At 37.4% G+C, this 26,185-nt stretch overlaps 1 protein-coding gene across 7 annotated transcripts in view; it reads right to left on the bottom strand.

The window, feature by feature from the left end:
• Positions 1 to 26,185, bottom strand: part of CCDC15 (coiled-coil domain containing 15) — a 79,241-nt gene that overhangs the window by 34,326 nt on the left and 18,730 nt on the right. For 5 of the 7 annotated variants that reach the window (XR_009356493.1, XM_059183852.1, XM_059183841.1 and 2 more), the window contains 8 exons: positions 26,038 to 26,157; positions 24,682 to 25,314; positions 23,991 to 24,113; positions 23,619 to 23,741; positions 21,891 to 21,965; positions 20,842 to 20,964; positions 14,490 to 14,582; positions 12,104 to 12,207 (listed from right to left, as the gene is read on the bottom strand). Coding sequence is in view for 6 of the 7 variants with exons in the window: in XM_059183852.1 (XP_059039835.1) it covers positions 12,104 to 12,207; positions 14,490 to 14,582; positions 20,842 to 20,964; positions 21,891 to 21,965; positions 23,619 to 23,741; positions 23,991 to 24,113; positions 24,682 to 25,314; positions 26,038 to 26,157 (1,394 nt within the window). In the remaining variant the exon portion in view is untranslated. The remainder of the gene's footprint in view (positions 1 to 12,103; positions 12,208 to 14,489; positions 14,583 to 20,841; positions 20,965 to 21,890; positions 21,966 to 23,618; positions 23,742 to 23,990; positions 24,114 to 24,681; positions 25,315 to 26,037; positions 26,158 to 26,185) is intronic. The other 2 variants (XM_059183861.1, XM_059183884.1) reach the window with 2 other exon arrangements.

Genomic DNA, 26,185 nt, shown 5'->3' with positions numbered 1-26,185 from the left:
TCAAAGGAAACTATTCTCACTAGTGGACTGTCACATAAAAATTTCAGAAGTCCTTGTACTCTCTACTACAAAATAAACAGGAAATTTACCAGCAAGGGGCCCCTGCAGATATTGCATAGGCTCTCAAAGTCAAATACACTAATGATAAAAAATCTGAAAAATTAAGAAACACAAAAAGAACAGAAAAAAATTATTTCCAGCATCCAAAGATAATTCTTAAATATCTTGGAATATTTTATTTTAGTCTTTTTTTTTTTTTTTCTTCATCATTAGTGTTGCAAAAAGCTTTGTCACCATTGGGTCCATGGCTTGGGAAAAGTTCAGGGGTGTTTAAGAAGTTGTCTTGGGGGGCACCTGGGTGGCTCAGTGGGTAAAAGCCTCTGCCTTCAGCTCAGGTCATGATCCCAGGGTCCTGGAATGGAGCCCTGCATCGGGCTCTCTGCTCAGCAGGGAGCCTGCGTTCCCCTCTCTCTTTGCCTGCCTCTCTGCCTACTTGTGATATCTCTCTCTCTCTCTCTCTGTGTCTCTGTCGGATAAATAAATAAATAAATAAATAAATAAAATCTTTAAAAAAAAAAAGCTGCCTTGTGGCAAGAGGCAGAGGCTTAGGCAGAAGTTTCAAGGGCAAGGGCATGCAAGAGTGCCCCTCAAAGGTCACTGGGCTACTATTTCACTTAGAATTTTACATTTCTGTTCATGAGAGAAATCAATCTGTAATGGTGCTTTCTTGTGATGTCCTTATCAGATTGGGATTAAGATTATGCTGGCCTCTACAATTATTTGGGAAGAACTGCCTGTTTTCCATTCTCTAGAATAGTTTATGTAAAACTCGCTATTGTTTTTTTTCCCCTTGACATTTGAGCCTATACCTGACCATAAATTTTTCTTTTTGGAAGGATTTTTAAAAACTGATTTACTTTGGGGGCACTCAATGGCTCAGTCGGTTGAACATTCAACTCATGATTTGGGCCCAGCTCATGATTTCAGGGTCGTTGGACTAAGCCCTGCATTGGGCTCCATGCTCAGCACCGAGTCTGCATGGGATTTTCTGTCCCTCTCCCTCTGTCCATTCTCCAGCATGCATGCTCCCCCCCCCCACACACACACAAATAAATAAAATCTTTTAAAAAAATAACTGATTTACTTTCTTTACGTGTTATAGGGTGAGTCAGATTTCTATTTCTTCTTGCATCCACATTTTTTTAAAGGAATTTGTCTATTTCATCAAAATGATCAAATTTTTTTTTAGCATGGAATTGTTCATACGTCCTTTTATTATCATTAATGTCTCTAGGCTTTGCAGTAATGACTCATTTTTCATTCCTAATATTGGCTTTCTCTCTTATCTTTTTCACTGATCAGTTATCCCTGGCAAAACTAAATTTTCAAAGAACCAGTTGTTGGCTTTGTTGATTTTCTCCATTGTACATTTGTTTTCTCTTTCACTGATTTCTGCTCTTTATGACTTCTTCTTGATTTGCTATTTTTTCCTAACTTCTTAAAGATGGAAAGCTACATTTATTTTTAGCCTTTTTACTTTTTCTGATAATTGCTCTAATTCCTTCTAATTCTGACAAATTTTGCTATGTTTTGTCTTATTACTCTCTTCAAAGCATTTTCTAATAATTTCCATTGCAATTTTATCTTTCATTCAGAATTCTCTTAAGATGTACTGCTTACTGATTTTTAGCTTAACATCACTATAATCAGAAATCATACTCTGAAAAATAACCCAGGATATGATCAATCTTGATAAATGTGCTACTGACACATAAAAAGAATATATTCTCTCACTGTTCAGTGTTTTTATAAATGTTTTCATTTTCCTTGAGGAAATATCTAGCAGTAAAAGGTCTATGTCGTGAGCTAGATATATATTTAAGTATTTAAAAAAAAAAAAACTAAAGTTTTCCAAAGTGGTCATACTCTTTTCCACTTTCACTACCAATATATCAGTTATAACTCATCAACATCCTGGCCAACATTTGGTACTGTTAAGTTCGTTGTCATCTTCTTTTTTAAGCTATTCTAATGAGTATGAAGAGGTGTATCCTTGTGTATCTACTGAGTTGCTATTTTGAGATTATATTTGTCAACACCTGACTTTCTAGTTTATCCTATCTTATAGATTCAGTTCTCTGGTGAAATTCTCCATATCTTCATTATTTTCTTCATCTTTTTCTCTATTTACGTGAGTGTATTACTCAACTGTTTCAAAGTCCTTGTCTGCTAATACCAACATCTGTGTCACCTGTGAGTCTGCTTCTGTTGTCTCTTTCCCTCTTGGCTTTTGGTCATATGGTCCTATCTCCTGACATGCCTAAAAATTCTAACTGAATGCTGAATGTTGTTTTAAAAGAAATTTAGAGGCTCCGAGTGATGTTATCTATGACAGAAAAGTTCACCCTTATCTCTGCTAGGCAGAGAATGCAGGGTTCATCACCTCAATCTAATCAGGCACTCAGCAGAATCAAGGCTGCTTTATAGTTTGGGTAAGGCTTATTCAACAGTTGGTTAGACCATCTTGTTAGTGTCAAACTCTCCATGTTCCCGTAGAACTCTTCGGTGTCTTGTATACCAGACTGAAAGCCTGGTATATTCACTGGGTCTTACCTGATGGGTCCCCAACACCCCCAACCTCATCCTGGTGGGTCCTGAACTCTACATGTACTATAAGATTATAGAAAATTTCTCTCAGCTTTCTAAAAGTTTTCAACTTAGACCCCTAGCCTTTTTTTTTTAAGATTGATTGATTGATTGATTTGAAAGAGCACAAGCAGAGGGAAGGAACAGAGCTGGAGGGAAAAGCAGACTCCCTGCTGAGTGGAGAGCCCAACATGGGACTCAATCCCAGGACCCCAAAATCATGACCTGAGCCAAAGGCAGAGGCTTAATTGACTAAGCCACCCAGGTGCACCACCTTCAGCCTTCTTTATTGCACAAATTTAGATAGTGGCAAATGTCTTGAGACCCCCTCAAAGTGTTTGAAACCCCTCAAAGTCTCTAATTTTATTCGTTCAGTGCCTGAAGACCAACAAAAGTGCCTCTTACTTATTTATGCCCCAGAAGCAGCTCTATGCTTGGTCCCAAATCATGTTGAAACAAATATTGAAAATTCTTAAAGAAATCTTTCGTTCTCACTGCTGCCAGAATTTTAGTTTTTTTTTCTTTTTTTAAGATTTTATTTATTTATTTGACAGATAGAGATCACAAGTAGGCAGAGAGGCAGGCAGAGAGAGGAAGGGAAGCAGGCTCCCCACTGAGCAAGGAGCTTGATGCAGGGCTCGATCCCAGGACCCTGGGATCATGACCCGAGCCAAAGACAGAGGCTTTAACCCACTAAGCCACCCAGGCATCCCAGAATTCTAGTTTCTTATTTCCAAATATGTATAAGTCAGTCCTCACTTAATGTTCCATAGGCTTCTCACACTCAATGTCCTAAATTGAACCTGCTAGCTTTCTATCAAATCTAGTTCTACTTTGGGCATTATTTCCCTATGTTAATGGTACTATCATTCATTTAGCTATCCAAGAATAAAGTTAGAAACTACCTTTGACCATTCTCAACACCAAACCAAACTGGTCACTGAGTCCTATGGATTCTACTTCTTAAATTTTATTAAATACATGACTCTCTGTTCCCATCACGGCCTACCTCAGCTACTATAATAACTTACTAGTTAACTAGACTCTCTGCCTCAGTTTTTCAGAATGATCTTTCTAAAATACAAATCTGACAAGACTTATGCCTTAAAATCTTACAACAGCCTTTTGATAGCCCCTCTGCCACTTCACTTCCACCCATTTAGCCACCCTAAGTTCTCACAGTTTCCCACACATAACTTATACTTTCATGCTATGTCCATGACCATCTAGCAAATTCCAATTCATGCTTCAAGACCCAGCTTGAGTACTAACCCATCTATATATAAAGCCTTTCTTGATCTCCCTAAACTGTCCCCCTGTCTTACTTCTCATATAGCATTAAAATTACTATTTTCATCTCCTTTTCTCCATTTGTCTGGCTTCCCTTGGTGCTCATCCTATTTCCCAACATCTTCATCACCATCATTATCATCATCATCACCACCACCACCAGCACCACCATCATGGTCATAATAGGTACTATTTACCAGGATTTTATTAAATGCCAAACACTATGTTAAGTATTTTACGTATATTTCTCCATTTAATTCTATCAACAACCTAGGAGACAGGGATTATAATCCTCATTTTATAATTAAAAATACTGAATCTCAGAGGTAAAGAAACATGCTAAAGGTTAAACATCTAATAAGTTGCAAATTCAAACCCAAGACTATTTGATTCCAAGCCTGTGCTATGAACCACTACTATCCTGCCACATGTTTACATTTAATATTCTCAGCATATAATGCAGTACTTGGCATGTGCCAGACTCTCCACAAATGTTTGATTGTTGAAAAATACCAAATGAAATAATATATGAAAGCCCTTCAAAATTATAAAACTCTGCATGAATACTATTATTTGCTTCCACTCTCTATTTAATGTTGATTTTTCTACTCACCATCTTATTAGCTTCTCCAGTAAACACATATTTATCGATCTAGACCCAACTGAATGTAATAATTTCTCTAACTTTCCAGAGGCAATCGGTAACCCCACTTCTGTATTCTCTGGGACTCTGTACCTACTTCTTCTATTGTAATAATTATACTACTTACTTGCATGCAATTATGTTCCCATCCATTTTGGTTTATGAATTCCTCAAGAAAAGGAACGACGTTTTATTTATCTTTGTAATGCCTATGTCTAGGACAGTCTCATATGAAAGTGCCAGATTAATGTTTGCTGAATAAATGCAGACTCTCTCTCAAATGTGGATAAGAAGTGAAGTCCTTGCTTTCAAACCCACATATGCCCCCCCACTGCTTTATTGAGAGATAACTGACAAATATATTGTGTAACTTTAAGGTGTACTATATATATCAATGACTTCTTATATATATAGTATGAACTGATTACCATGATATTAGTTAACACTTTTATCACTCCATAGTTACCTTTTGTGTGTGCGATGAGAACAATTAAAATTTACTATCTTAGCAAACTTCCAAGTACTGTAGTGACAGTGTCACCACACTGTTCTTTATTAGATCCCCAGAGCTCCTTTATCTTATAACTAACGTCTGCAGCTTTTTACCAACATCTCACACCCCCCCCACACATATCCCTCCCTGCTTCTGGCAAACACCAATCTATCCCTGTTTTAATGAGTTCATTTTTTTTAGAGTTCCTATATAAGTAAGGTCATAAAGTATTTTTCTCTGATTTATTTTATTTTGCATAATACTTCAATATTAATTCATGTCAGAAATGGCAAGATTTTCCTTTTTCATAGTCAAATAATATTCCATTATATATGTACCACATTTTCCTTATTCATTCATCTGCTGACACTTAAGTTGTTTCCACGTCCTAGCTATTTTGAATAATGCTGCAATGAACATGGGCGTGCAAATACCTCTGTAAGAGAGTGATTTCATCTCCTTCACAAGTGGGATTTTTGGATCATACAGCAGTTCTGTTTTTACTTCTTTGATGAATCTCCACACTGTTTTCCATAGTAACTGCACTAATTTACATTCCCACCAATAGTGTACAAGTTTTCCTTTTTTCTACATCCTTGCCAACACCTATTTCTTGTTTTTCATATAACAGCCATTCAAACAGGCATGAGGTGGTTATCTCATTATGGTTTTGATTTGCATTCCCCTGTTGATTAGTGATGTTGAGCAACTTTTCATGTACCTATTGGTCATTTGTATGTCTTCTTGGAAAAATGTCTATTTAGGTCCTTTGACCATTTTTTAATTGGGCTGTTTGATTTGTTATTTTTTTTCTATTGCACTGTGTAAGTTCCTCATATATGCACCTTATCAGGAATATACTTTTCAAATATTTTCTCCCATCTCACAGGTTACTTTTCATTTTGTTGATTGTCTCCTTTGGTGTGCTGAGTGAAGTCTTCATTTGATATAGTCCCACTTGACTCTTTTTGCTTTGTAGCTTGTACTTACAATGTGATATTAAAAAATCATTGCCAAGACCAAAGTCAGGGAGCTTACTCCTTTGTTTTCTTCCAATAGTTTTAAAGGTTCAGATCTTATGCTCAAGTCTTTAATCCATTTTGGGTTTTTGATGGAGTAAGTTAGAGGCCACTTTCATTCCTTTACATATGGATATCCAGTTTTCCCAACACCATTTTTTCAAAGAGACTATCCTTTTCCCATTGTATATTCTTGACTGCACTGCTATAAATTAACTGATTTATTTCTGGGCTCTTTATTCTGTCCCACTAATCTATGTATCTGTTTTATGTGACTACCATACTGTTCTGATTACTACAGCTTTGTACCATAGCTTGAAATCAGGAAGCATGATGCTTCCAGTTTTGTTCTACTTTCTCAAGATTTCTTTCACTGGGGCGCCTGGGTGGCTTAGTCACTTGAGCATCTAACCCATGATTTTCTCTCAGGTCATGATCTCAGGGCCATGGGATCCAGCACTGCTTTGGTGGAGGTGTGGGGGGGTGCTGTTTCCACACTCAGTGGGGAATCTACTGGGGATTCTTTCTCTCCCTCTGCCCCTCCCCTATCGTGCACACGTGTGTACACCTAAGTATGCACTCTCTCTCCCTCTCTCAAATAAACCTTTAAAAAGAAAAGATTTCTTTCACTATTCAGGGTCTTTTGTGGTTCCATACAAATTTTAGAATTTAGTATTTTTTTCTTCTTTTTTTCCCCCTAACGATTTATTTATTTATTTACTTATTTATTTGAGAAAGAGAATGTGAGAAAGCAAGAGCATGAGAAGGGGGAGGGTCAGAGGGAGAAGCAGGCTCCCCGTTGGGCAGGGAGCCCAATGCGGGACTTGATCCTGGGACTCCAGGATCATGACTGAAGCAGAAGGCAGTCGCTTAACCAACTAAGCCACCCAAGCACCATAGCATTGTTTTTTCTATTTCAGCTTTAGAACTTTGATAGGAGCTGCATTAACTCTGTATATTATTTGATATCATGAACATTTTAACAATACTAATTCTTCTAATTTATGAGCTTTCCATTTATTTGTGTCATCTTCACTTTCTTTCATCAATGTTTTAACTTTCAGTATACAGATCTTTCACTTCCTTAGTTAGATTTTTTCCTATGTATTTTATTCTTTTTGATGCTATTGTAAACAGGATTATTTTCGTAATTCATCTTTCACATAGTTCATTGTTAGTATACAGAAACACAACTGATTGTTGTAAATTGATTTTGTATCCTGAAAAGTACAGGAATTACTGAATTCACTAATAAGTTCTAACAAGTTTTTGGTAGAGTCTTTAGGGTTTTCCAAATATAATATCATGTCTTCTGCAAACAGCTACAATTTCATGATTCCTTTCTAATTTGGATACCTTTTATTTCTTTTTCTCTTAAATGCTCTGGCTAGGATGAATATAAGTGAGGAGAATTGGCATCCTTGTTTTGTTCTGATCTTAAAGGAAAAGATCTTTTCTTTTCTTTCTTTCTTTCTTTTTTTTTTTTTTAAGATTTACTTGAGAGAGAGTGAGAGTACACTTGCGAGTTGGGGGAGGGGAAAAGGAAGAGAATCTTCTAGCAGACTCCCCACTGAGCATGGGTCCCTACAGAAGCTTGATCTCAGGAGCCATGAGATCATGACCTGAGATGAAACCATAAGTCAGACGCTTCACTGACTGAGCCACCCAGGCAACCCATGACTTCCACTTTTCACTGTGCAGTGTGATAGCCGTAGGTTTGTCATGTAGGGATTTACTATGCTGAGAGGTACATTCCCTCTGTATCAGTTTGTTGAAGCGTTTTTATCAAAAATGGATATTGAATTTTCTCAAATGCTTTTTCTGCATCTATTAAGATGATCACATGATCTTTATGCCTCATTTTGTTAATGCAGTTGTATCATATTGATTGATCCATAGTGGCTGAACCTTCCTTGCATCCTTGGAATAAATCCCACTTGACTTTGGTATAGGATCCTTTTAATGTACTGTTGAATTCAGTTTGTTAATATTTTGTTGAGACTTTTTACATCAATGTTCATCAGGGATACTGGCCTGTAATTTTCTTTTCCTGTAGTGACCTTGTCTGGTTTTGGTATCAGGGTAGACCTTGTAATGAGTTGGAAAGTGTTTCCTTCTCTTCAGTTTTTTTGGAAGAATTTGAGGACTGGTGTTAATTCTTCTTTAAATGTTTAGTAGAATTCACCAATGAAGCCAGGTCCAGGACTTTTGTTTCTTGGGAATTTTTTGATTACTGATTCAAGCTCCTTATTTGCAGTTGGTCTGTTTAGATTTTCTATTTCTTCATATTTCAGTCTGGATAGGTTGTGCATTTCCAGAAATTTATCCTCTTTTTTTTTCTAGGTTGCCCAATCTAGGTGTTTCTATGGTATCAACTGTAATGTCTCCTCTTCTGTTTACAATTTTATTTGCTTTTCTTTTTTTTTCTTTCCCTTGGTTAACCTAGCTAAGCATTTCAATTTTGTTTATCTTTTCAAAAAACCAACTCTTAGTATCATTGATCTTTTCTATTCTCTATTTATTTCTGCTCTAGTCTTTATTTCCTTCCTTCTGACTAACTTTGGGCTTAGTTTGCTCATCTTTTTCTAGTTCTTGAGTTGTAAAATTAGGTTATTTATTTGAGATCTTTTTTCTTTGAAGGCGTCTTGTACGTATAAACTTTCTTCTTGGAGCTGCTTCTGCTGCATACCATACATTTTGGAATGTTGTGTTTCCATTTATGTTGTCCAAAGATTTTATTTCTCCTTTATTTCTTCTTTGATCCATTGGTTGTTCACAAGTGTGCTACTTGTTTTTCATGTATTTGTGAATTTTCAATTTTTCTTCATTACTGATTTCTACTTCCATACCAATGTGTTTGGAAGAGATACCTGATATAATTTCAGTCTGTTTGAATTTGTTAAGACTTGGGTTGTGGCCTATGTGGCATATGATCTACCTTGAAGAATGTCCTATGTGTACTTGAGAAGAAAGTGTGTTCTGCTGTTGTTAGATAGATTGTTCTGTATATGTCTGTTATGTATTCATTAAGGTTCATTAATGTTGTTCAAAACCAATATTTCCTTATTAATTTTCTGTCTGGATGATCTATCCATTGTTTAAGGGAGGATACTAAAGTCTCCTACTATTATTGTACTGCTGTTTATTTCTCCTTTCAGTTCTGTTAGTATTTGCTTCATGTTTAGGTACTCTGTACATGTGCTGCCAAAGCGAGCACTATGTTTAAATACTCTGATGTTGGGTGCATAAATATTTATAATTGTTATATCATCCTCATAAATTTACCCCTTTATCATTATATAATGACTTTCTTTGTCTATTGGGATGCTTTCAACTAAAATCTATTTTGTCTGATATAAGGATAGACACTCCCACAGTACTTTGGTGCTCATTTGCATGGAGTACCTTTTTCTATCCCTTCATTTTCAGCCTATATGTGTCCTGAAAGCAAAAGTGAGTCTCTCATAGGCATCATTTTTCTCTTAAGACAGTGTAGTATTGACAAAAGAATTGACAAATAGGTCAGTGGAACAGAACAGAGAGCCCAGAAATAGACCTGCATAAATATAGTTAACTGAGCTTTGACAAAGGAGCAAAAGCAATACAATGGAGCAGAGATAGTCTTTTCAACAAATGGGATAGAACAGCTGTGCAGAAAAATGAATCCAAACAGAGACCTTACACCCCTTATAAAAATGAACTCAAAATGGATCACTGAACTAAATGTAAAACACAAAATGATAAAATACTTAGAAGATAACACAAAAGAAAATCTAGGTTAGGGCCTGGGTGGTTCAGTCGGTTAAGCACCTGCCTTTGGCTCAGGTCATGATCCCAGGTCCTGAGATCAAGCCGGGCTCCCTGCTCAGTGGGGAATGTGCTTGCCCCTTTCCCTCTGCTCCTCCATCCTCCCCCATTCCCCACTCACGCTCTATCTCATGCTCTCTCTCAAAAAAATAAATAAAATCTAAAAAAAAAAAAAAAAAGACGGGCAGCTGGGTGGCTCAGTCATTGAGCATCAGCCTTCGGCTCAGGTCATGATGCCAGGGTGCTAGGATCAAGCCCCACATCAGGATCCCTCCTTAGCAGGGAGCCTGCTTCTCCCTCTCCCACTCCCCCTGCTTGTGTTCCCTCTCTCACTGTGTCTCTCTATGTCAAATAAATAAAAATCTTCAAAAAAAAGAAAGAAAGAAAATGTAGGTGACTTTGAATATGGCAATAATTTTTTAGGTATAATACCTAAGGCATGATACATTAAAAAAAATAATTGCAAGCTGGACTTCATTAAAATTAAAATCTTTTGCTTTTCAGAAGATAGTGTCAAAAGAATGAAAATTAAAGCCACAGATGAGGGAAAGTATTTGTAAAAAAAAAAAAAAAAAATTGATAAAGGACTATTATCCAAAACTACAAAGAACTCTTAAAATTTAAGAATAAGAAAATAAATAACCCAATTAAAAAATAAGCCAAAGACCTAAACAGATACCTCACCAAAGAAAATGTAGAGATGGCTAATAAGCATATGAAAAGATGCTACATATCCTACATTAGGGAATTGCACATTGAAACAAGAAGATACTATTACATAACTGTTAGAATGACCAAAACCCAAAACAATGACAACACCAAATGCTGGAGAAGATCTGGAGCAACAGGAACTTTTGTTCATTGCTCACAGAAATGCAAAATGGTACAGCCACTTTGGAATAAAATTTGGCAGTTTCTTTCAAACGTAAACGTATTCTTACCATTTTATCTACCAAACGTACTACTTGGTATTTACCCAAATGAGGTGAAAACCCACATGAATCCTGCACATGGATATTTAAAGCAGCTTTATTTAGAACTGCTGTATCTTTGAAGAAACCAAGATTCCTTCAGAAGGTGAATGGAGAAACAAAACTGTAGTACAACCAGACAACAGAATATTACTCCACACTAAAAAGAAGTGAGGGCACCTGGGTGGCTCGGTTGGTTAAGCGACTGCCTCTGCTCAGGTCATGATCCTGGAGTCCCGGGATGGTGTCCCACATTGGGCTCCCTGCTCGGCAGGGAGTCTGCTTTTCCCTCTGACCCTCCCCTGTCTTGTGCTCTCTCTCTCTCATTCTCTCTCTCTCAATAAATAAATATAAATCTTTAAAAAAAAATGAGCTGTCAAACCATGAAAAGGTATTAGAAGAAATTTAAATGCATTTTACTAAGTGGAAGATTGACAATTTGAGAAGGCTATGTATTTTATACCCACTATATGATATTCTGGAAATGGGAAAACAATGGAGACAATAAAAATATCAGTAGCTGCCTTGGGCTGGGAGGAAAGATGAATAGGTAGAGCACGAAGCATTTTTAGGGCAGTAAAATGATTCTGTATATTATATTATGTGAATACAAGTCATTATCCATTTGTCAAAATCTGGAAGAATGTATAACACCAAGAGTGGATCCCAAAACTGGGAAAGGAGACAAACCTTAAGAGACTCTTAATCTCAGGAAACAAGCTGAGGGCTGCTGGAGGGGAGGGTCGTGGGAGGGATAGGGTGGCTGGGTGATGGACACTGGGGAGGGTATGTGCTATAGTAAGTGTTGTGAATTATGTAAGACTGATGATTCACAGACCTGTCTGTACTCCTGAAACAAATAATACATTATATGTTAATATATTAAGTGCATCCCAAAGTAAAATATGGATTATAGTGTGTTAATGGAGGTTTACCAGTGGTAACAACTGTACCACTGTGATTCAGGATATTGACATAGACAGTCCATGTATACCATAAGGGGGTAAATAAACTCTCAGTACTTTCTGCTTAATTTCGCTGCAATCCTACAACTTAAAAAAAAGAGTCTATTAAAAAAAACATAGCTCTTAACTACCTTTCATACTTCTATCCAGATAAAAAACAGTTTACACTATGGATCAGAAGCCAAACCACCTGATTATTTCTAAAACTTAGCTTTCAAAATCATCTTAACTGGTAAATTAAGGCTCACATTAAGGATCAAAGAACTTACTTTTCAACTTTCTTCTGATGTTCTTTTTGCCTTTGTTGTTCTTTTACTTGTTCCCTTTCAATATCCATGAAAAGTCGTCTGTATCTCAGGTATTGCTTTTGACGCTAAAGGAAAGAAGCTGAAAATGTTAAGATTCTGCTCTGAGGACTTTCCAAGGAAGGAAAATATCCTTGTGCCATATATAAAACTAGATGAAACAAAAGACACATGGAATTAAGTGCTTAATTTCCTTCTATTTTATGGTGACCTAGGATAATATCATATACAGAAAAAGGTTTATATTCTCAAGCACATAGCTATTCGATAGTACAGACAAATCAGAGAAATAAGTACTAATTTAGTTTGCCCTTAGTCCAGTCATCTGTCAACAATACTTGAGGAAATGACTGCACTTGGTATGATAAGATATATTACTATATTTACTCTGCGTTCCCAAGTAATAAGTACCATAGAAGCAGGGCCAAAGGAAGAATGGGAGAGGTGTTTTATAAAAGAACAATAGTCACTTTAAGTTTCCAAAATTAAAACCACATCACAAAAGAATACTCTAAGCCTAGTCTCATATGGTAGGAAAGAGGGAAGAAGGACTGAGGAATATCTGAGTGCCAAACTTTCAAAGGGAACAAGTATGGGGTGCCTGAATGGCTTAGGCATTTAAGCATCCGACTCTTGACTTCAGCTCAGGTCATGATCTCAGGGTTGTAATATCAAGGATCACATTGGGTTCATGTTAGGTATGAGCCTGCTTGGGATTCTCTCTCTGCCCCACGCCCGGTCTCCCAAAGAAAGGGAACAAGTATAATAAAAGCAAGTGCTATACAGCAATGTCCACAATAGCCAAACTATGGAAAGAACCTAGATGTCCATCAACAGATGAATGGATAAAGAAGATGTGGTACATATACACAATGGAATACCACGCAGCCATCAAAAGAAATGAAATCTTGCCATCTGCAACAACGTGGATGGAACTAGAGGGTATTATGCTTAGCGAAATAAATCAATCAGAGAAAGACAACTATCATATGATCTCCTTGATATAAGGAAGTGGAGATGCAATGTGGGGAGTTTGGGGGGTAGGAAAAGAATAAAAGAAACATGATGGGATTGGGAGGGAGACAAATCATAAGAGACTCTTAATGTCACAAAACAAACTGACGGGGGGCCAGAGGGAGAGGGGTAGGGAGAGGGTGGTGGGGTTATGGACATGTGCTACGGTGAGTGCTGTGAAGTGTGTAAACCTGGTGAGTCACAGACCTGTACTCCTGGGGCTAATAATACATTATATGTTTATTTAAAAATTTAAAAATTAAAAAAAAAAAAAAGCAAGTGTTATTGCCCTTTGGGTTTATGCTCTGGGTTTATATATTCTCTTTCAAGGACAAAAGCTACTTAAAGGGCACTAATGTACACATGGACATGTTTTTGCTCTTTGAGTAGCTTATATCCTTTTGGTAAAAATTATTAAAAGCCTAATAGCTGGTTCTTAATATTGAGGCCATCACAAGCATCAGTGGTAATTTTTTTAAAAACACAGATTCCCCAAACCTACCTTTCAATATACTGATCAGTATATCTGTTTGGGTTCATGTATTTATATTTTGAAAAAAGCTCCACATCTGATTCTGGCACATCATCAGTGTTAAAAACTGTATACAATGGAGTATTATGCCTCCATCTGAAAGGATGAATACCCAACTTTTGTATCAACATGTGTGGGACTGGAGGAGATTATGCTGAGTGAAATAAGTCAAGCAGAGAGAGTCAGTTATGATATGGTTTCACTTACTTGTGAAGCATAAGGAGTAACACCGAGAACATTAGAGGAAGGAAAGGAAAAGTGAATTGGGGGAAATCGGAGGGGGAAATGAATCATGAGAGATTGTGGACTCTGAGAAACAATCTGAGGGTTTTGGAGGGGAGGGGCGTGGGAGTTAGGTGAGCCTGATGGTGGGTATTATGGAGGGCACGTATCACATGGAGCACTGGGTGTGGTGCATAAACAATAAATCTTGGAACACTGAAAAAGTAAAATTAAATAATAATAAAAAAAAAACTGTGGGCTTAACCCAACTTTAGATTGAGAAGGGAAAAAGAAAAGGAAGTCATGAGTTAAAACCTTTCCTTTAAGTTATTGTGACAAATGCACACTAATGGAAAAAATTCACTAGGATCAGATATCTGATTTCACCTCAAGGTATCCCAAATCCTAGAAGTTTGAAAGAAAAGTTCAACATATTATAATGACTCAAGTAACTTCTTTCCTTTATCCATGGAATTTGTAGTATTGGCTCTTAATGTGTAAGAACACAGTAAATCCTTCACAATTTCACACATACTATTATAGTAGAAATACTGGTGTTCAAAAGCAATTAACATTACATACCTCTCTCTTATCTTCTTCCTGATCTACTCCAGACTGGAGTGTCAGCGGAATTTGAAATTCAGTGCTCAATCTTGATTGATATTCATCATAAACCTGTTAGAAGTACAGTCACACAAAGTGACAAAATTGGCAAAAGCAAGCCCTATATGTGCTTTTGATATGTTTATCTATTGTTTCTTTTTTCCTGCAACTTGGACCTCAACTGGATAAAGACAAATAAAAAATCAATTAAATAAAATAAATTTTAAAAGAATGAAAGAAGCAGATTCAGAAGGAATAAACCAAATAAAAAATAATAAAGAAAATGAATCAGGTCAAAAACATGGATGAATTAATAACAAATAAAAATGTTCAGAGTGAAAGTTCTTCTAAAGTGGTCACTTAAAATCACTCTGAGTATACTTAGGACTGAATCCAGGATGTAAAGCCTGATCCCTTATTATCTCAAAGCTATAATCATTTTCAATTTATACAACTCTTTTGGTGGGTATGAGTCCAAAGAAGAACCTAAAAACATTATAACATCAACTGACATGAAAGTGAGAAAACTGGAGTTAACTTCCCCCATATTACTAGAAAAGATTTATGACATAACAGTATACCTACTTTGTTATGGGTCAAATTATGATCTCTAACTTTTAGAATGAAAACTCAATATTATTTTTTTTAGCTTAAAAGTTATGTATCTTTTAGCAAAGTTGCAGGATATAAGGTAAGTATACAAAAATCTATTATAGTTCTTTATACTTGTAATTAGCAGTTCAAAAATGAAATTAATGGAAAAATCCATTTAACATACCACCAAAAACTTACAATAAAATGAACAAAGTTAGTGTAAATTTTATACTCTGAAACCTAAAAAACATTGTTGGAAGAAATTAAAGAAGGTCTAAATGAATGAAAAGACATGAAAGGACAGATAAGATGGCAGTATTCTTCAAACTGATCTACAGATTTAATGCAATCTCCATCAAAATGTCAGCTGACTTCTTTGTAGAAGTTGACAGGGTGATCCTTAAATTCAAATGCAAGGGATAGCTAAGATGGTTTTGAAACAGAAGAGCATAGTTGGAGGAATCACTCTTCCCAATTTCAAAACTTACTATAAAGCTTAGTAATCAAAATAGTGTGGTACTGGTTAAGAACAGACTTAAAAAAAAAAAAAAAAAAGAATAGACTTACAGATCCATGGAACAGAACTGACAGTTCAGAAATAAACCATTATATTTATGATCATCTGATTTTTGGCAAGAGTCCTCAATGGGTAAGCATTTCAACAGATGGTGTTGGGACAACTGGATATCCACATGCAAAAGAATGAAGTTCAATTCCTACCTTATATCACATATGAAAATTAACTCAAAATGGATCACAGATCTAAATGCAGGAGATATAAAATTCTTAGAGGAACACATAAGAGTAAACCTTCATGATTCTGTCTTAGGTGGTTTCTTAGATATGACACCAAAAGCACAATCCACAGAAGAAAAAGTAACTAACTTAGATGTCTTCAAAACTAAAAACTTTTGTGCTGCAAAGGAAACCATCAAGAAAACAAAAAGCCTACAAAATGGGAGAAAACATTTGTAAATCATGTAACTAATAAGGGACTTGTATGGAGAATATATTGAGAATTCACAAACTCAATAATCAAAAGACAAATAACTCAATTACAAATTGGGCAGATAACCTAATAAGCAGTTTTCCAAAGAATAAAGATAGCCAATGAGCACATGAAGAGATGCCTGCTATTAATGAGCAGGAAAATATTAATCAAAAGCACAATGAGATACCACTTCGCACCCATTAATATAGCTATAATTATAAAGACATTAAGTTCTGGTGAGGAAATTAGAACCCTCAAACACTGTTGGAAGGAATGAAAAATAGTGCAGCCACTTTGGAAAATAATTTGACAGTTCCTCAAAATGTTAAACATAGGCGCGCCTGGGTGGCTCAGTGGGTTAAAGCCCCGCATCGGACTCTCTGCTCAGCAGGGAGCCTGCTTTCTCCTCTCTCTGCCTGCTTCTCTGCCTACTTGTGATCTCTGTCTGTCAAATAAATAAAAAATCTTTAAAAACAAAACAAAACAAAACAAAACATAGAGTTACCACATTCCTAGCAATTCCATTCCTTGATATACTCAAGAGAAATGAAAACACAGATCCACAGAAAAATTTGTATGCTAATATTCATAGCAACATTATTCATAACAGCCAAGAAGTAGAAACAATCCAAACGTCCATCAATTGATGAGTGGATAAAACGTGCTATATGCATGAAATGGAATGTCATCTAATGATAGGAATAAAGTACTGCTATATGCTACAAGGTCAATGAACTTTGAAAACATTATGTTAAATGAAAAAAGCCAATCACAAAAGGCCATATATTCCATGATGATCCCATTTATATGAAATGTCCAGAATAGGCAACTCTATAAGACAGAAAATTTGGTTAATGGTTGCCTAGGGTTGGGGGGTAGAGGAAAAAGGAATTGGCTGCTAGTGAGTAAGGACTTTTGGGGTATGAAGAAAATGTTCTAATATTCACTGTGGCAAACTTCACACAACACTTTGAATATACTAAAAACTCTGCATCATACACTTTAAATAGATTAATTATATAATATATAAATTATAGTCAATCCTCAATATTCCATACTCCTTACTTGTGAATTTGCCTGTTTACTAATATTTATTTGTAATTCCAAAATTAACACTTGTGATGCTTTTATGGTCATTTGCAGACATAGAGCTGTGACAAATTTGAGTCACCAGATATGCATGTTGCCAGCTGAGGCTGAACAAGGGGATGCTCTGCTCTTTTTGTTTCAGACTTCAAACTGTAAACAGGTATTCTTTTTAAGGTCTTTTTAGTGCCAAAGTTTTTGCATCTTTTGTGCTTTTTTGTTGGAGATTTCACTATTTAAAATGGCTCCCAGGACCCCTGGGTGGCTCAGTCAGTTGAGCATCTAACTCTTGATTTCAGCTCAGGTCATGATCTCAGCGTCCTGGGACAGAGCCCCAGATCCCATCAGGCTCTGAGCTCAGTGGGTAGTCCGCCTGCAGATTTCTCTCCCTCTCCTTCTGCCCTTCTCCTGGCTCCCTCTCTTGTTTTCTCTCTCTAAAATACATAATCTTTTGTATTTTTTAAAAGATTTTATTTATTCATCTGACAGGGAGAGACACAAAGAGAGAAGGAAAACACAGCAGGGAGAGGGAGAAGCAGGCTTCCCGCTGAACAGGGAACCCGATGCAGGACTCATTCCCAGGACCCTGAGATCATGACCCGAGCCGAAGGCAGACACTTAATGACTGAGCCACCCAGGTGCCTCCATTTAAAATACATCATCTTTTTTAAAGAAATAAAAATAAAAGACAGAATAAAATAAAATAAAATAAAATGGCTCCCAAGCACAGTGTTGAAGTACTATCTAGTACTCCTAAGCATAAGAAGGCCTTGATACCTTATGGAGAAAATACATGTATGAAATAAGCTCATTCAGGAATAAGTTACAGTGTTATTGGTTCTGAGTCCATGTTAATAAATCAACATTATGTATTAAATAGGTGTCTTTAAACAGAAATTCACATAAAACAAAGTTAGGTATTGATGAGTGACCATAACATGATCAGGGGCTCGCAAAAACTAACTCTGTATCTTCCCTAGGAACAGTGGTTTAGCATTCACTACTGCAATGTGACAACTTTATATAACTACCATGAATAACAAGAACAAACTGAATAAAATCTGAAAATGATACATAGCAGGGACTGATGATAATTATTTCTGGAATTTTGGGTTATTTTTTCTTTTTGTTTGTGTTTACTTTTGCTTCAATAAAAATGAAAACATTTTCTGCTTTCAAAAAAGGAAGAAAAACTAGACTTTCAGCACTGGGCAAGGAGTAAACTTACTATGGACCTCTCCGCCTCACTGATACTAACTAAAGGTTCCAGGAAATGTGGCCTGTGGTATCTGGAGAGTGTAGGGGTTGGGCATCCTGAGAAGGAATGAGCTAGAAAACTGGATTCCTTAAACTTGTGTATGAATTGCTATATGTCCCCAAATCACCCCTGAGTTGTGCCTGCATGGGATGGACCCGAAGGAATATAATGAAGGCTATGAAAACTGACTAATGCTTGAGCCACTCTTTACGGAAGGTGAGAAAGAACTTATAACATAAACTTAACCAGGCTGATTGCCTGTTAGAACAAATAAACAAAAGATGCAACGTTCTTCAGAGGATTTCAACAGAGGTCAGAGTCTCACAATATAATATTCAAAACTGGACCCAGAAAAAAGGATGGCAAGAGAATCCGGAACATGGTCCAAGGACAGATAACTCTTCTTCTGACATAGTAGGAATAGGGGAGAATGCCAAAAAAACAAATGACTGAGGGAGTTAGTGCATGACGGCTTCTATTTTCTTCATGAAAGTCTGAGGGTATGCGGATGTAGCAAGAACTTTACAAAGTATTTAAGGTTTACTATTATTAGTGTGAGCTGCAGGAGAGGGAGCTGACAAAGGGCAAGCAAGAAAAATGCTAAGCAGCTATGACTATAAGCCCCAAGTATGACTGTGATCTAAATCTACACTATTAAAAAATTTTTTTTCCAATAAGGCTGGATTATTTCAGGAGCCTACAAAGAGAAAGGACTGTCCCAGGGGATCGGGCTTGTATGGCAGAGGGACAACCAAGGCAGCGCACCGTCAAGCAAACAGTCACTTAGGTATGCCTCTTCTGTGCTCAGTTAATACCCTATGCCCCCTCTACCATTAATTATGTTGCTTCATAATTATCTGCTTATGTGTCAGTCTCTCTTCTTTAGACTGTCTGAAATTTGAGTTCTGTGTCTGATTCACAACTGTATCTTTGATATTTAGCACCTAAACAATGGCTAACACTTAATGAGGCATTCAGTAAACATTTGATTGATTGACTAATTCAAAACATATTTAGCAAGAGACTATTAGGTACCAGGCACTGTACTATACAGGCTGCCGATACACTGGTAAACATATCAGGGGTGGTACCTCTCCTCATAAAGCTTACAGACCAGTGGAAAAAATGTTAAATCAAAGAATTATTACAAACTGAGTTGTGTACTGAGAAGGAAAGAGAATGCAAGGATAGAGAAAAACAAAACAGAGGAGACCTATTTTTGATAAGGTGGTCGGGACAGTCTTTTCCAAGGAGGTATTTACGCTGAAACCTGAAGGATGAAAAGTGACCAGCTTTGTGAAGAAAAAAGAGAAGAATATCCAGGCAAAGGAAAAAAACATTGCTACAGATCTGAGGTAGGAAAGAGCTTGGCACACTTTTGGATATATAAGTGACAATGTAGAATAAAACATGACAATGTACCTTTAGGCCAACCTCATAGAGACAAACTAAAAATTACAAAAGAGCTACAGTGTAGTCCTGAAAACCTCAGCCCAAATCCTACTTCGTCTTTATGCTCCTTTTCTTCTGCTCTTATAAAAGAGCCAAGAGGAAATGTCTCTTTTATCTCTTTTATATATCCTAACAACACTGGTTGCCTGAAGGCTCTGTTGTTAAAATAACATAAAATCACAAGACAGAAATTACTTGGACAGTGACAAATTCTAGTGGGAATATACCAGACTTCAGTTAAGCCATGGAGGCCAGACTGCTGTAACGTTTTCTTGAAAAACCACAGATCTTAACTCAGTACATCGAAGCTCAGGCAATATAACCCGAATAAGCTCCAGCTTACACTCTGAACAGCTAATTTCTTGGTGATCCCATCTTATGCTCTAACAGCTGACTGACAGAGATCTAGGCCTGGCCACTGGGTGGAAGAGCCTCCTGACTCCTCTCCCTCAGAAACCACTCATTTCTTCCCCTCTCCTGCTATAAAAGACAATGGCCATCAGAAATACACCCCTTATATGGGGCGCCTGGGTGGCTCAGTGGGTTGGGCCGCTGCCTTCAGCTCGGGTCGTGATCTCAGGGTCCTGGGATCGAGTCCCACATCGGGCTCTCTGCTCGGCGGGGAGCCTGCTTCCTCCTCTCTCTCTGCCTGCCTCTCTTCCTGCCTCTCTGCCTACTTGTGATCTCTGTCAAATAAATAAATAAATAAATCTTTAAAAAAAAAAAAAAAAAAAAAAAGAAATACACCCCTTATAAAAGAACATACATATAAAATAGAGTTTTTCCAATATCCTCAGTTTCAGCGAGAGCACTAAAGTAATGTGGGTCAGGATAAGTTTCACACACTATGAAATAAAAGAAGAATCTGTTTTTTGCTCAGCCTTACCAATCCCAATCCCAGCTCTGTATGTGCCTACAATCCTATCTAAATTCCATTACTCATACTCTACCTGTCTTTTGCTGCAAGCCTCTCTCTGGTGTTTGGCCGGCAGATGCTCATGGTCATCCAGAAGCAAATCCTCTCGCCATCTTTCAGCTGTCCCAACAGATGGCTGCCTTCTGAAGTATAAGCTCTAAAAAAAACCACAAAAGCAGTCACCAAAGTATATAAGCAGTGACATAATGCTAGTAAAAATACTCTAGACTGTAGTGATAGCCCTGACCTACTACTCTATACAGGTCTATTACAATAGTCTGATACATTATGGCATAAAAGTAGACATTACACTCCTTGCCACTATTATGGTCTCAACTATATCCACAAGGCAGTCATAAGTTTCTTCATCTATAAAACAAGGATAATCACAGTATCTATCTCCCCAGATGATTGTGAGACTGAGAAATGAGACAATGGATACAAAGTTCTAGAACTCTTCTGGTTCTGGAAAGTGCTTACCAAATGCAAGCTGTTACGTCTATTATTAACAGGATTAAGAAGAGAACATTACCACAAGCAGCAGCAGTGGCAGTACTGTTGTTAGAAGTACAGCTCTGGCAAGCCCAGATCACACACTAACTGATTTACTTTCTGCTGCTTACTTTTCACCGCACTCTGCTCTACCTGCTCTCTGGCTGAACCTGGATCCTAGGTATCATGAAAAGCATATTCATGGCGCTCCGAAGTAACTCCTTTCTCCATCTCTCATCTGTCACATTATATAAGGCCTGCCCATAGTTCCTGTGCTAAAAGACAACGTCAACACTGAACATCAACTGTCAAAGCAGAAGCATCATGCCCAGGCAATGGTAAAAGCCTCAGTGAAGAGGCCAGAAGTAGTTTCCACAGGTCAGAATGGTATGAAACATCACAGAATTAGAGGACAGGATAGCTCTGCCCACTATTTACTGACCTTAACACTAAACCCATAAGTAGTTACTATATTTCCCTGTTAAACTTACGCCAAAACCTAAGCAATTTATTCTCTGCTACTTATTCCTCACTATACTCTGCTCTACTTATTCCCCAGAGGCAAGATCTTAAACACTGGGCGAAACATACTGATGGCACTCCAGAAGGAACTCTTCTTTCAATCTCCCATTTCTCATAAGATGAGGGTTGCTTGATATACTTGCTCTAAAGGAATAACAAAATAAAAAGTCTAAGCAGAAATGACTAGTGACAACTAATGACATCAGTGATAACTCCAAAATAATACTAGGCGAGGATAACATAACGGAGCTAGTGTGCAGGTGTGCCTGCATGTGTTAATACAAAATTCCCAAATAGAAATTAAAGTAGCAACGAAAATGTATAATGGATCCCAAGATACCTATCCTCCCAATTTCAATAATTAGTAATTTTTTTTCCACCTGTCTCTTTTACCACTTTTTTCCCCCCAGACTATTTTAAAGCAAATTCCAGATTATTCTGGTCCTTTGTTTTATTTTTTGTTTTTTGTTTTGTTTTGTTTTGCATGGGGTAACTCTTTATTCAATAATACACTGAGAAGTATTTTTGTAATGTTGCTAGCATTTTCCCAAGGTACAGCCAGGAAACAATCTTGTGTCATTTCTACAAGTACTCCTACTAGATGTCCCCAGTAACTCCATGCACAAACAGTAGCTGGCAGTGGTAAAGTTCAGAGAGCTCTGTGGCGGGAAATGGCTTGTTTTAATCCTTCCTCATTACTGGTGTGCAAACTGGTAGAGCAGAATGTTTGGTTTGATGTACTGCTTCAGCTGGCCAAGAGGAGAAGGTCTTCAGTATTTATAAAGCTAAATGCAGAAAGTCAAATATGCTCCAGGATGTGAGTTTATGCAGAATGATCTACTGTTAACCAATCAATATTATACAAACCCTGTCTTTTGGCCAACCCAAACGACAGATATGCTTTCTCACCTGGACAGACTTTAGGTCTGGCACATTTTGAAATAACTAAAAATGTTAGGCTCTTTGCCTCACTCTAGAAGCTTTAATTCTATGTAGCCTACCTCTGAACTAGCTTGAGAAGCTTCAACCCAAATCTTAAGTCATTTCATCTCTGTTACTCTTTTAGGAAGGAAAGTCTTCCCCCTGTATTCTGCTCTACCTATTCTCTAGGGGAAGCTCGGTCCCGGGTTTTAGATTCAACATACTGAGGATACTCCAGAGGTAATTCATCACTCATTCTCTCTGCTCTCATAAAAGATGGAAGTTGCTTGACAAACATGTTCTAAAGGAATAAAGATATAAAAGCAAACTGTCTGACCAGGGCAACAAGCTAATCATAGTATCGTAGGTTTCAAGGAGAACTCCAGGGAAATGGTATCAGGTGAGGATAATCTGATACATTTTAACTTGAACAAGGACACAATACTTTTATTTTATGCATTTTTTTTTTTTTGGGGAGGATGCAACAATTTTAGCTCAACTCTGTAGACCTGAATTTTTAATCTTAAACCATGGACCAAGTAGTCTAACAAACTCCCCATACATTAAGTAATTTAGGATCTGCCACATCTTCCTACACTGTTCATATAGGGACAGCATGTTTGTGGTTATACCATGTGGGCTTTAGCAGAAGTTGTAGTATAATCTTAGTAAACTAAAATAGTTTGGTTCTACAATAAGAATGTGAATGTGATTTATCAACCTTCTAAATGACAGAAATGATTTGACTGATAGAGTTAATCAGATCAGGGTCGTCTGCACCTGTTTCTATATTTCAATCTCAATTATTTATTTATTGAGAATATATAAAATCCAGTTACTTTATCTCCTATTTATCTCCTTTTTATTCTGCTCTACCTGATCTCTGATGAAGGTCTGGTCCTGGAGTTTAGGAGGCAGATACTGATAACCTGCCAGAGAATAGTCTTCTCTTCCTTTTTTACTTGACACATCAGAATATGACTCCTTGAAGCGTACTTTCTAAAAGAAAACAAAAACACTAATTATAACTTGTCCAGTAGGAATAATATGATAGTAGTAATACTACAGGCTTTATTGAGGGCCTTACACTAATTTTTCTAACTCAAGATAATGTGAAATAGGGACTAAAGCAGAAAGCCATACTTTTTGTCATTTGCAAAGTCTAGCTGAGAACAACCTTTGCAAGTTTCAAACTGAAATCCTGAACAATTCAGTTCCTGTTGGTCTCTCTCCTTTTTTCTGTTCTACCTTGTCCCTGGTGGAAGTCTGATCTTGATGCCCGGGTGGAAGATCCTGCTGGACATCCAAAGGAAATGCCTCTCTCCCTCTTGGGCCTATCAAAATTGATGCTGGCTGCTTCAAACTGGTTTCCTAAAGAAAGAACACAAAATACCAATTGTTCAGTTAAGAAAGACAGGTTAACCAATACTTTAGGCTGCAGTGAGAATTCTGGCATTAACTAAGGTCAGAATATAACTGAACATGATATGAAAAAAAAGAAAACACTATATTCTGTTCCACATAAACCCAGTTATAGCCCTATATAATTTGCTTCCTGTTGGTCCCTTTCTTCTTATTTTTGGCCTAACTGATCTCTGCTGGAGGGCTGAACTTGGAACCTGAGTAGTAAAAGATACTGTTGCACACTTGTGGGCCACTCCCTTTTCCATCTTTCAGCTGTCAAAGCAGATAATGGCTGCTAGAAATATTTTTCCTAATAAAGACTTAAAAAAAAAGTAAATTGTCAATTAAGTGGTAATGTGCTGCTGATAATACTTTAACATTTAATGAGAACCCCAGACTTCTGAGGAATTTATGAGGAAACTATTTTTTCCAAATATGACTCTCCAAATCACCTGCAATTTAGTCCTCACAAATCCCACTCCAAAATTTAAGTAGATATTTCTTCTTCTTATATCTCCTTTCCACTCTGTTTTACCTGCTCTCTGGGTAGAAAATGCTGATGCTGGTCTTTTAGTAGAAAATCCTGGTCCTGAAATTTAGATTGACTATTCTGGTCTTCGGGGAGCACATGATGGTCTTTGGGTGGAAAATGCTGGTCCTGACATTCAGGTAGAATATTCTGGTCTTTCAGTAGAAGATCCTGGTCTTTAAGTAGAAAGTCCTGGTCCTGACATCTGGGTAGATTATTCTGGTCTTTGGGAAGAACACACTGTTCTTTGGGTAGCAAATCCTGGACTTCAGACACAATACTCTCATCTTCTGGTTCAATATTCTGGGCTTCTGGCATAATACCCTGAGTTTTTATCTTAACAGCCTGGGCTTTAGGCTCAATAGGCTGCGCTTTGGGCTCAACAGCTTGGCTTTCCAGCTCAATAGCTGGGATACTGAGCTTTGGCTCAACACTCTTGGCTTCTGGTTCAACACTCTCAGCTTCTAGCTCAACACTCTGGACTCCTGTCAAATCACCCTCAGCTTCCAGCAGATCACCTTGGCCTTCTGGAAGATAATCCTGGGCTTCTGGCAGAATATTCTGAAGGCCCTGAAGATCTAATTGCTTTTGTTCTTCCTCTTTCATCGTGGCAAATAATGGATTTTTGAACTGTACTTTCTAAAAGTGAACATAAACATCAAACATAGAATGCCAGGTAGTAGCAACACTCTAAGTTTTCCATAAGATTCCTAAAACAATCTCAAAAAGATATGGTAGTTAGGGGCTCCTGGGTAGCTCAGTGGGTTAAGCGTCTGCCTGAAGCTCAGGTCATGATCCCAGGGTTCTGAAATTGAGAGCCCCATGTCAGGCCCCCTCCTTAGTGGGGAGCCTGCCTTTCCCTTTCCATCTGCCCCTCCCCCTGCTCAAGCTTTCTCTTTCAGTCTTGTGTTCTCTCTCTTTTTACTCTCTTCCAAATAAATAAATAAAATCTTAGGAAAAAGACAAAGGGGCGCCTGGGTGGCTCAGTGGGTTAAGTGTCTGCCTTCGGCTCAGGGCATGATCCCAGGGTCCTGGAATTGAGCCCTTGTCAGGCTCACTGCCACTGGGGAGCCTACATCTCCCTCTCCCTCTCCCTCTGCCTGCTGCTCCCCCTGTTTGTGCTTGCTCATGCTCTCTTTCTCTTGCTCTCTTTCAAATAAATAAAATCTTTAAAACAATAAAAATAAATAAAAATTTAAAAAGATACTGTAGTCAAACAAATTACTAGAATAAAACAGGAAATTTTCATCTTTGCTCAACTTAACAGTACCTAAACCTATATTCCCAAACTAGTACAATATGGCAACCCAAATCACACTTAGTTTAACTTCTATTTTACAATCTCCTTTCACTCTGCTTTACCTGAACTCTGCTGAAAGGTTTGTTACTGTCTTCAGAAAGGAGAGAATGCTGGTCTTCCCAAAACAAATTTTCTGTCTCCTTATCTGTCGTAATAGATGAAGATTCCTCAAAGTCAGGCTCCTACAAAATGACATAATCAACAATGAAA

Source organism: Mustela lutreola, chromosome 1 (assembly GCF_030435805.1).
Source record: "Mustela lutreola isolate mMusLut2 chromosome 1, mMusLut2.pri, whole genome shotgun sequence".
Taxonomy (NCBI): Eukaryota; Metazoa; Chordata; class Mammalia; order Carnivora; family Mustelidae; genus Mustela; species Mustela lutreola.
The sequence above is the reverse complement of the archived record's forward strand: the minus strand, read 5'-3'. Positions and strand labels throughout refer to the sequence as shown.